The 12,604-nt window shown below is 41.3% G+C and overlaps 1 protein-coding gene across 2 annotated transcripts in view; it reads left to right on the top strand.

Annotated features, from left to right (window-relative positions):
* DUSP12 (dual specificity phosphatase 12) overlaps positions 1 to 12,604 on the top strand; it is a 155,312-nt gene that overhangs the window by 68,097 nt on the left and 74,611 nt on the right. The window contains exon 2 of one of the 2 annotated variants that reach the window (XM_078662962.1): positions 5,999 to 6,301. In XM_078662962.1, coding sequence (XP_078519088.1) covers positions 6,048 to 6,301 — 254 coding nt within the window. In that variant the 5' untranslated portion in view covers positions 5,999 to 6,047. Of the gene's footprint in view, positions 1 to 5,998; positions 6,302 to 12,604 lie in introns of those variants that run through there. The other variant, XM_078663042.1, reaches the window with a different exon arrangement.

Raw genomic sequence — 12,604 nt, 5'->3', positions numbered from 1 at the left:
GTCTGTATCTTAATGTTGTTCGAACTTGTATTTATGGTTCATTAATGCAACGCCTTTACTATTAGGGTGAGCACTCTAAGGACGTGTTGTAAGCTCCTACTGCACTACTGCCAGTCGTTCCAGTATAAACATGTGTACAAACATTTGGAAAGTTTAACAATATGAGGCTGTGTATAATGGATCCAGAATGCTCTCTGGTTAGATGCAAATATTTGCAGAAGCTTGAAGGCAAGATTGATGATTCTCTGTTTTCAAAATAAAAAGTTCACAAAAAATTCACCTAGGAAAAAAAAGTGTTGCTAAACTACTGTGAAATTTTAGATACTTTTTCTTTGAAACATCATTTAGTCAAATGTGTTGATGCATGCTAATACTTCCCACCAACTATTCATAATGGGAAAATCAGTGTAACCAGTTTCAACAAGATTAGGAGAAACATAAAAATAAACAAGCATTGGCAAAGTTGATGGGTCTGAAATTGGTGGTCAACCTTTTGGATTTATCAATGCATGTCTTGTTTTGAAATAGGTTTTGTAAAACGTTATTGTTGTGGGAGCTGAAAGGCCTTCAGCATCATAACAAACATTGGCAAATGGGCCTATATTCTCCTTGTGAAATAGCAGAATGCTGTCACTTTCAGGGAAGCCAGCTGATAAATAGAGGGAGAGAGAGAGAGAGAACATTTTATTAAAAAACAAAAGGTGTTGTATAACCAATTAATAATCTGTTGGCTAATCTTTGTACTTGTGCAGGAGCAGTAGGTCCTGCTACGAGAGTACGCCTGGAGATTGAAGTAAGTTATACAAATTGTACAAGTCTCCTGTATAGGGCAACAGTATAGTTTAAACTCCAACCCCCTTCACATATGTCAGTTGATCGGGGCGAGGACGGTTGCGTAGCCTTCCAAGACCAGCCACATAGCCCCTTCCTTGCTCTGAGGCCCCTAGTGGACATTTCTGTGTGTGGCAGTTGACCAGCAAACCAGTTCTGATTTTCCTTGTAGTTCAGAGGGATTTCCAAATCTTGGTAAGCTCTTCAATGTGCCGGTGGGTCAACCACTATATAGGCATACAGAACTGGACAGTTGTATGCCTACACTGCAGTGATAGGCTCGAACTCCACCCATGACTAAAATGTCTCAAAGGCGTACACCGCATGCGCAGCTCTTGCAAGTAACGTTTTCACTTAATTGACCCCTATCACAATTGGTGCTGCCATAGTGAAAGGATTCAATTGAATTTTGAATCAAAGAATTAGAAAACCCACAGAATGAGGAATAACAGTTTATGAGACAAGCTTGACAAACCTATGGAACTAGCTGCTTCCTTATCCGCCAGTAGGAGGTAACCATGATTACTACGGACGTCTCCATAGTGACATAGTAATGATTCACGTGTGTGAATAGTGAAAAATTACAGGCATAACCGTAAGGTACGAGTCCATTGCTGGGCGCCAACTGTTGGGTAAACTACGACTTTGGCATAGTTTTACAAGGTTTGCCTTCCAACCCACAGGTGACACAAGTGAACTTGGTTCAGTGCATCAGCGCTGAATGAGAAAGACAGGTTATTGTAGCACCACAGAATCCCACCTAAGATATTGTTGAAGTAGAGTTCTTGCTTTTGGATTACTAACAATCCCTATAAGGGGAACAGGGCACTGTGGTAACAGAAACAAACCTATTTCGTAATTCACAGTATCACTTACACACACACACACACACTGCACTAAGAAGAATAGACCCTTCTAAATAAAAAGCATTTATTATGACCAGAATAACTTGTTTCTCAGTACTAATACAATTATGTTATGTTATGTTATGTAAAAAAACGTATAAAGCGCACTTTCACCATACGGTTTCTTGGCGCTCAAGCTTTCATAAAAACAGTAAGAAGGCACATTTTAAAGAGAATAAAATTAACATAGCATGTTTAGAATGTCATCTAAAACCTAACCCCCTGAACCACTTCTGTGTGGTTTAGGGGGTTAAGGGCTGAGAGAGCATGGAAAGCAGAGTAACGCCCAGTCTAGAATTTCTTGGGGCGAAGTGACACATTGCAAACCTTGTCGACAACAAGAGCTGTCGTAATCAGTGGAGGCATGAAGGCATTGTTTCCTGCGAAGGGCAAGCACTCGTTGCTTTATTGGCCTTCCTCCAGGACTCTGCTTTACCAGCACTGGGCAAGAACTAGCATTTTTGAAGTGCACTGGCAGTAGGTGAGTAAGTCTTCTGGCAGAGTCTCATTTCTCATTCCCACTCCTTACATTCCCTGCGGCCCATTGATTAAAAAATTCTCAAACCACTCGCAATCTGAATCAGAACTTATCTTCTGATTTATGTTTTTCTGAATCTGTTTCGTATGCACAATCATCAGTGTCCCCTTGATCTTTCTGATTTGCGTCAAATCACGACACAGTATTTGGCATACTTCAGAATATTAGCAATACTTTTAGTCTGCTAACACGTTTCTTTTCGGGTTCTATAAATCTGCAGGAGGCTATCATAATAATTCAAAAGATAGTGGTCCAGCACTCCATTCAGCATTTAGTGTAAGCACTATATACAGAGATAAATTCTCAAGAACCGGAGAAGCAGGTCATAGTATGATGTCTTTATTCATGATTCTTCATTCTTTTTTCTAAAAGACACACTTGACGTAGTCATAAAAAACACACGAAGTAGCCACGCGTTTCGTCCTTACGGACTTCTTCAGGGCCAATACGTTCATGTAACACGACCTAGATATTCTCTAGATGTAACAGCTGCCAAGGGAAGTTTAAAATGGCATCCAGTAGCGGCCTCAGATCGATCAAAAATTCAGATAAATCATATTTGTAATGACGAAACCCGTTGGCTACTTCGTGTGTTTTTTATGACTACGTCAAGTCTGTCTTTTAGAAAAAAGAATGAATGAATGGCCAACTAGAAATGCTATCTCCTAACTATTGGCTGCGACTTATTCACTTTAAATATATACTCTGCCTGTACTGCACGCCATTACAACTGTTCAAAATGAGGTTATCGCCTGATCCCCATTGTTTAAGATGCCGTGCACCACAGGCCATGTTTCTTAATCTAGCATAGAACTGCCCAAAAATCGCAGACTTCTGGTAGAAGATTTACAATATACTACATGAAATCATTGGTTTATCACTCCCTTTCTCAATCCCTTGGTTAGTCTACATGGGTATGTGAAAGACCTACCCAATACATATTGTTGGCTGACGGTCATGCTACTCCTATTAGCGAAACGTAGGGTAGCAATGCACTGGGTCAGGAGGACAGCCCCCTCTATCCAGGCTTGGCTTAATGAAGGGACATATTTTCAGGAGCACCTCTCCACTTATTGGGAACTTATGCCAATACGTTCCCGCCCTAAAAACATATGGAAACCCTTTAATGCCTTTATCTGGCAGATAAATACAGATTCATCTGGGCCTGCGGAAACGTTGCCTTTAACATGGGACCACTAGATCTGCATAGAAATTTCTTCAACCTAGGGCCACCTGCATCAGTTTTTCTGTATCTGCATGTTCTTTAGCCTGACACTATCATGACCATTCTGATGTCTTTCTGGTATGTAAAGGGATCTAACCTGTATTGATGCCAGTGGATTAATCTAATGCTTCCTATGAACATAACGATGGGTGCCTTATGTGAGTGCTTTTTAAATCAACACGTCTGCTGTTGTTATAATGTTTTTGTATTTCTAAATGCCAATAAACAATTAAACAAAATCACAAGGAACAATAACTTCAAATATTGTATCCAAATCAATCAAAGCATCCTCGAAATTGTAATTGACCTATGATCCTTCTTATACCACTTGTCAGGGTCCACTCTCGATTTTTGAAATTTTGTCATAAAGGGATAGTTCAATGCACATAGTATCTCTCATGTACTTCCTTTAATGGCAATTCTGCCACTGCCTTAGGTTCTGAATCACTTAATATCACCCATGCTTTCTTACCTATCTCAGTATTTTTCTTTTTAGTACCAGTTTTCTTTTGCCACTTCTCATATATAATCCACTCTCTCCACTCCTTAATGTGCTCAACTAAATCCTTAATGTGAGCTCACAAAGTTGCTAGGGCCCTCTCTATTTCTACTTCACTCAAATCCATTCTTTAATGCTTCTGAGTTTTTTTGAGTTGCATATATCAAACCCTTGCAGTTTAGCTACATTCTCTAGATTATTCTATGCTTCAAATGCACACCTTCCTGCTTCTTTGATTCACTCATTTAATGTCATCTACATAATATGGAGTTACTCTATTTAAATCAGTCGTTCCCTGTAAAATGACTCTGAATTCAAACTTTGAGTGCAGTATTAACCTCTCTCACCTTAGGGAGTGCATTAGGCACATTAGAGGCTATGGTAGACGGAGCAGCAGGCATAATAGTAGAAACACTGCTTCTGCTAGAAAAAGGAAAAGCCATTGATGCATTCTCAAACAGAGCACTTGCAGTTGCACTCTTACTTGCTATTGCAAGCACCAAAATTCTCTTCAAAGCAGGGTTTACCTCCCACACCCATATCGGATACCAGTCTGAGCTTCTACCTGTGAACCATCTGTAAATGGAGGAGGTCTAGAAACCAAGAGATCATTTAAGAAATTTTCCTCCTCCTCTGACTCTTTGTCTTGTTTTTCCCTGTCAGTTTCAGACTCAACAGCATTCTTTTTATTTGTTGTCTCGTTAACTATTGTGGGGAACATTTAAAATCCTTTAAAGATCTTCTGTCTGAGTACAAATCCCAATTTTACTGCTACTTACAACTACAGCATTCTCTTTAATCCCATCATGTGCTCCTTCTTGACATACCTGACTTTAATCCACTTGCACCAAGGATCCTTTTGGGTCCCATGGGTAAGGCAGATGTCTCCCGGATTTATAAACACTTCTCATCAATTCCCCAGCTCCCCTCACAACTTTGAAGTCACTTTGGGAGGCGTGGTTGGGGCCCCTTGACAAGTCAGGCTGAAGAGATTCCTGTATGTCCTCCAGAATATTGGTCATCCCATCCAGACTCAAACTCGGACAACACACATACCTCTACGTATCCTATCTCGCTGATGTCCGATTGTAGTGAGCTAACAAGCAGGCTGCACCGACCAGTAATCAATGCCAACACGGGGCGGGGGCTAATTTTTTCTATGTAGTCCCCCTATTATGCAGTACTGGCTTGGAGCCTTTGCCTCGCTTATGCAGGTGATTGGGGAACGAGTGAAACCATACCCAAGAAACACAAGAAGGTGTGGGGGAAATAGTGGGCAAATTATATTCTATGCTGATACATTACTGGTTTATTTCTTCCAGTCCTGTTGATGTGATTCTCACTTCTTAAATAGGTAAACTTTAGGTTGTGTTATTGCTTATTTCAAAATTAATAACATTTGGATATAAAAAGAAAAAACTCCTTCCACAATATCGTCCCTACAAAATCTTTCACGAATTCCCCACTTACTTTCTATCCAAAGACTAAATTAACTCTTAAACTGTTTCTTCAATTTATTTTCCTGCTGCTATTTAATCTCATTTATTCAGTGCTTCAAACTGTGTGGGTTTAGGTAGTTGCTTTGTCTCTTTCATTATTTGTATTGGAAATCTAACTTTATCATATTAAAGGAACTTACACTTTATGAAATTGTGGACAATGTTTACAGTCGGGGACGTTTTATGTGCAAATAATTGTTAATGGTGGTGTTATTCTAAATAGGCCAGTGGACTCAAATCAATATTCAGAATGCTTTGGGTCTTCATGCTGAAGTGGAAGACTGAAAACAGCATCTGTAAGGCGATGGAGCTAATTAGCGGCTCAAAATGGGTTATGAAACAAGAGAATTACACTGCAGCAAAGAAAGCCTTGCACTATAGTTTACGTAGTCCATGATTGTTAGGGTTCTGCAGGACGTATTCAGTAGTTCAATCCAACAGTTCCATGCAATCGCATTCAATAAATACTTTTCTTTGACTTTTCTATATTTGATTCTCTAGGAACCCAGTGGCTTAAACCTGGACTGCAGAAGATTGTCTCGTGCAAAAAATGATTGAAGTCCAGCCTGGTGTTTTCATAGGTGGTGCTGAAGATGTAGCAGATCCAGGGCGACTGAAAGATGCAGGAATCACCCATGTGCTCACGATAGACAAGGAGGCTCCACAGACTCCATCTTTTTTCTATACAAAGTTTGTTTTTGCCTTAGATGACCCCAGCACTGACCTCCTAAGCTACTTGGATGAGTGTATTTCCTTCATTAAAGAAGCCATCTCAGGAAGCTGTTGCAAGGTATTGGTTCATTGGTGAGTTGTGTGCATAAAACCCCATTTGTTTGTGTGATGTGTGGTATTCTTCCGTCTTACTCTTTACTTTATAGTAGTACATTAGTATTTCCTATCTATGTCTAGGCTTTCACCAGGATTTGAAGAAATTGTTGCTATGCTTTCTTGGGAAATGAATGGAAAAGAGAGCAAACCCAATTATGCTATAATGAATTAGTCAATATCGAAGCAGTAATGCATGTATAGAATGGAAGGCTGCTCAAGTTAGGTTTGCATCTTCTGTAAAATAGGTGTGGTGTATTGGGAGTATTTGTACATGACCCACACATAACTGTACAATAGGTATTAGGTGTTTTCTTCCATCCTGTCAGGGAATGTTCAATTAAATATGATATAATCAAGTGGGTAACACTTGTAACTTGAGGCTCTGGCATGGGTGACCATAAACGTGACCCTGCTTATCCCCTGATCCTGGTTTTAATGTCTTTTAGTATACCGGCAACGATTTGAAGGGATGGAAGTGCCATCTCTACACATTACGAAAAGGAGGAGGTGAATAATGTGGCAAAGAAGTTTTGTTTGCTTCAGGAAAAGCGGGTGGGTTAAGCTAAAAATGGGAAGCCCTGTTGTGCAATAATCTGACCTTACCAATTGAAGAAGAGTTTTGAGGAATTTGAAAATATATTTGAAACGTTTGGACAGGTTTCAGATGTGTACAGTGATATGTTGTGCAAAGTGTAAGGAAAAGAGTTGTGATGTAAATTACATTTCAATTAAAACTCTGAATGGTCCTTGGTTTCGAACGTTTAGTGAGTGCAGCGTAATCAGGGGAGCGCATTGAGATTCAGCATGCATTTTTCTCTCTGTGTCAGACTCAACATGCGTTTCAAAGAAGGACTTGACTCTGTCATCAATTAACATTGTAGTAGTTTCTGATTCTGTATCAGGACCAGAGGATTCAGATTATGCAGTCTCTTATTAAGCTTCATTTCTCAGCAGCTAATACACATCTTCAATGAAACACATGTATTCATGTAAAAGTACAAGATCCAAGAATATGGTGAAACTACAAATCCCTACAACGCACTATAGAATAGCCAATCAGCATTCATCTATCCGTATTTGTCATATAGTGTGATTGAATTATTCCTCCGCTTTTGCTGCTCACCATCTATGTTAAGTACAATGTAGTTATCTCCTACAAATATCTCAAAATTATTCATTGCTTAATAATTAGTTTTCTCTTTCAGGTTCAAGATTTGAGTTGCTGACTTTGTTGGCAACTTCAATCTCGAATTATTAATTTTATTGTCCCTTCTGGACATTTACATAAATATTTCAACCTGTCGCTCGCGGCAACTCTATTTTGAGAGTCTCATCTCTTCAGGTGTACTGAAGTGACCAATCAAGTCCGCCTCCTGTAATTTCTCACCCTCCCTGGCAGTAATCCTTTTCCAACCCTCTTCGGATCAAAGTATTTTTTTCATCCAACTTTCTCTTTGGTCACCTAATCTTCACGCTGCAGTCTAAGGAGCTCGACTGACACCCTGTTTCTTGACATGTCAGGACCCGCCCTTGCTCTGCCAATTACTACCTCAGTTCCACTCATATTAGCCCATTAGCATTGGTCCATCCCAAGGTATTTCTTAGCAGTGTATTCTTAGTAGACAAAAAATAAAGAGGATCCCATCTTGTCATAAACCTTAAGGAATTCAAGGATTCTATACAGGTATTTCAAAATGGAAGGTATACATCTTCTTAGAGGCCTTTTAAGAGAAGGCAACTTCATGGTCCAGCTGACTGTCAAAGAAAGTTGCTTACATAGCAATACCGATTTATGCACCTCATCGTCGATATCTTCAATTTCAATGGAACAACTGTACTTACGAATTTCTCATACTCCCTTTTGGTCTCTTCTCTGCTCCTTAGTGTTTCACGAAGTTGATGAAACATGTGTTGGCATTCCTGAGAGCTTGAGTAATCTGCTTGATCATCTACCTATGCGAAGTTCTGATAATGTCTGAGACCTATTTCTACTGTCCAATACGTAAAACTTCTTGGGGGGTGGGGGGGTGAAGGCGGGGGGGACGAGGTGAAATTATGTTTGTTAGTCGGGGCAAGCTAGGAGTTTTGACATTACTGCATCATTCACAACATCTCAGCAGTTCATCTTCCCTGCAAAATGAGCAGGCTAGCAGACTGGATCTAAAGACATCTCTGAGATTCCAGCGAATGGAAATTGATTTATTTCTTCTACTCCCAGATAACCCAGATATGTTGTCCATGCAGGATAGCTTTTTTTCCTTCTCGCTTGACTTTTCAACTTCCCAGGTTGTGCGGTTGGAGACCTGATCATTTCGCTCTGGCGATGAATGTGTTTCTTCAGGACTGGAAGGACTTGAATTATGCAGTTTCACCTTTTTAGGTCGAACTTTCGAGACCTGTTATATATACTTTAATATAGACTTCTCTGTGGGCTTAAAGCCCTCCCACTGCTTTTTATTTGTTTGTTTCAGTGTCCTTTAAAAATCATTGCTTGCTAGTGGTCAATCCTTTCTCTTTGCCTTCCTTTTTTTCTTTCGATTCCTCCCACGGAGCAGTGACCAAGTACTGTATCTTTACGCTTTGGTTGTTTATCTGTTTGGGGAATATGTTTTTTATTTCTTTCCTACTTGTGTTACACTGTGGGTCCATCATCCCCTTTGGTATAAGTTGACTGGGGGTGAGTGTTTGATTTGCTCAAGCTCTCCGTCCATCATCCCCTTTGGTATCGCTTTGTTCACCCTAAGTTGGCAGGGTATGCCCAGCTGTTGGTCCATTGCTCACTCTGCCACTGGATAGCCTGGCTGAAGAGGGTTATGGACCCGAAACGGGTCCCAGGATGCTTGTTTCCGGTCCAGGGAAGACATGGATTGGCAGTTCGGGCTGGACTGTTCCCATGAGGCACAGGGTCAGACTGATTTGCATATGGCCATGTCTGAACTGGGGTGGAGTGAGCTAAAGAATGATGATGGGTTAAACCCAAATCAGTTGACGGGGGTGAGTGTTTGATTTGCTCAAGCTCTCCATCCATCATCCCCTTTGGTATCACACTGTGGGTGCATGTCCCGCCACGGAGCCCATATTTTATTGCATCTTCCCTCCCGCCCCCTCCTTTCCCTGTTGTTGCTGCCATCCTTCCAGCACCTTCCGCTCCGTTACTTGAATGTATTGCCCCCAACCCTCCGTTATGCTCTTTTTGTCAGCAATAAAAAACACCTCTGACAAGGCTGGATTATTTACGAGGCTCGTTTCTTTTGGATATTTTATAGTCCGCTATTCACCCAGGACTTGTTTGCCAGAGTTGCTTGTGTGAACTACAGGGTGTGCTCTCTTTATCACCCCTGCAGCGTCTGGCTAAACTTACATTCTGAGGTAACCCTCTGCTTCCTTCAACTCCCTTTTCCCTCGTGGTCAGTAATAACTGCAGGGACAACCTCGCAGAGGAATTCAAGCACAGGCTGGGGCAGCTGCTAACAAACAGCAGAAGGGGAGATGCGAAGAGGAAAAAAAAATGACAAAAGGCGAACTGAGAGAAGAGTGAGTTACACCTGACCAATGGCAAACCATTCACACGCCGCAGGGCTGCACAGCCAATGCAGTGACCACCATAGAGAGACGAGCTCATGACTTACCCCCTTCCAAAGTTACTGCCTGAAGAGCAGCGGGGGTTCTTGCCACAGCACAGAAACACAAGTGTTTCTATTTCCGAACTTAATGGCTGGCTGCAGGCATCGAGCCGGTCACTTGGACGGCGTTGCACAGTGTCCTCCTGCAGCTCATGTCGGGGAGACTCTGACTGATCCGGGTGAGCTGCTGCTGGTCATGTGGCTGCTCTTTGCGTCCACAGAGTTAAGTCTTTGATGTAAGCATGTACTTCTTTCAAGATCGTGACTCCGGGTGTATTTGTAATTTGAATTGAAGCTGGGTTTTGATTTTGATTTTTATTCATAGATTTTCATTATGTGTGGTCAAATTTCTGCAGATGAAAATCAACCATTCAATGTGTTGATATAGATATTGGGTGTAGATACAATTTCCGCATAGCCCTTGGTACTAAAACAATAATTTTTCAAACTTCATCAAGACGGGACATGCGACTCCCAAACGTTGTCAGCGCAGTATATTTTTTTAGCTTAATACCCAACCCATCCTTCCAAGTTCCTTACTATATACATGCCTTCTTTTCAAATTCACTGCTTGTAAGTACTCGCAGTGATCTGCCCAGGATCCCACAATGTGGTTAAGTTGACAAGCTGGGACTATGATATCCGGTTTGCTGGTTCAATAACTAACAATGTAGCCACTACCCAACACCATCCCTCTTCCGGTGGTTGACCGTGTTCCCTGGTGCGCTTTCTAATTTTCACACGTTCTTTAGTATCAATTGGATACTATGTGAAAACAAGTGCACGTGTGTGTGTTATCAAGTCGATCCACATGTAAATCCCATACGTGCCCTATGAACTGTTTTGTCTGGAAATCCAGTATAGCAGGCAATATGCAATAAACCGACCACTGCTACACCACTTGATTAGTAAACACATTAATGATTTACCACTCTGTTGCCCGCCTGACTCATAGGTCAATACAGGCAGAATGACACACTGGAAGGCCGCAGCACTGAAGCTGAGGATTGTTACCTGAGTCCTGGGGTGGTCATTAGTTACAAGCAGTAGCCATGGTGGATGTTATTTACCAAAGGTGTTCCATGGCCCTACTGCACTGCATTTTGATAAGCAAGTTAACCCTTTGTTAACCCTTTGTGTCCGTGACACTGCATGAGTAGCTATATGCCAAGGTATTGTATCATTCAAGAGGTGGCTGTAGGTTTGGTAATTAGATTGCACAACAGTGTTTGGTTCCCTGGAACTAAAGGTGTTACACACAATGTAACACTATATAAAGTATACCACAATATGTATCCCTTCTGTCCTACTTTCACAGCAGCACTAGGTGCAATGAGTGAGAGAACAAAGTGGGTTTGAGCCCAGTTAGTTGAAAATCCTCTGGAAATGTCCTAAAGCGCAACATATTTTAAACACCTACCCACTAATCACCTAAAGTGATCCTGGATTCGCACTCCCAGAAGAATGGTTTTAGAGTGGCAAAGCCTGGGTCTAAAGTCAGAGTTCTAGTGTCTAATTAGCGGTGGGCTCAACTTTCGTGGTTAGTGGCAAGAGGAACGCCAGATACATTTCAAAGGGAGACCAGTGAATGCTCCCATTGGTTCCCGAGTTCAAAGTCAGAACGGTGTATTCTGCGCATACATCGCTTAGAAATGAATTCATATAAACTGTTCACATTAAACAGCGATTATTGGCTTTTAGTTCCTCTTTTTCCATGTTCAGTGCCATAAGCGGTGACTTGGTAAAAACAACATCACTTATGCCAGAAGCCAGCAAGCCCTGCTGTCCTGCCAGTCTGTATCATAATTGTGCTGCAAATCACATGGCTTCAGTACACACTGAACATTCTCTAAGATATACCTCTCTACCATTCATTTCCAGATAGATGTGCAAAAACATGGGTTTCAGTTCCATTATCCATTTATCATCCTCAGAATAAACATGAAAGGCGGGATCACACAATTGAAAAGTGATAAAGCTGCGATGCTATATGCAGTATGTGTTGCCATAGTGTCACTTTCTCGGAGACAGCATACAGCAGAGGCCAGGAAGGAGGTGCTTCATGTGCTGGAGATAACGGCTCCTCATGTTGCCCACATTAACAATAGTGTGCGTAATGGCTAAACATTTATAATGTCCCAATGGCGAGACCTATTGGCTATGCCAGTGCGTGTGCTATTATTTTGAGGTTAGCCCTTAAGTTCAGAAAACAGGAATCAGAAAGCATTCTAATAACTCCTCCTTGGAGAACTCGGAGTTGGTTCCCTCTATTTCTGGAATTGTCTTTCCAACTTCCATGCATTCTTCCAGTTTTTCCATTGCTTAACCTAGATCCAGTGAACCGACTGCATCTATTAATAATTGAACATCTGGCATGGAGACTTTCCAGAGATGCTGGCAAGTGCCATGACTTTCAGAACAAGTTCATAATCTTATTGACAAAGCATGGTTAATGTCAACACACTAAACATCTTGTTCATCTTGGAACATATGGTCTGGCGTATGCTTGGAACGGGATTTGTATCCTGTGGCAGCGGATGCCATTTACATAGTTAATTTCTGAGCATCTTTGGCTTCTGAAGGTCTGTCTTACAGGACTATCAATTCTTAGTGTTCTGCAATTTTGGCAGGATATCTTCCAGTCTCCAATAATCCT

This window comes from Lissotriton helveticus, chromosome 1_1 (assembly GCF_964261635.1).
Source record: "Lissotriton helveticus chromosome 1_1, aLisHel1.1, whole genome shotgun sequence".
In the NCBI taxonomy this organism is placed as follows: Eukaryota; Metazoa; Chordata; class Amphibia; order Caudata; family Salamandridae; genus Lissotriton; species Lissotriton helveticus.
Note: the sequence above shows the minus strand (reverse complement) of the source record. Positions and strands in the feature narration are given on the sequence as shown.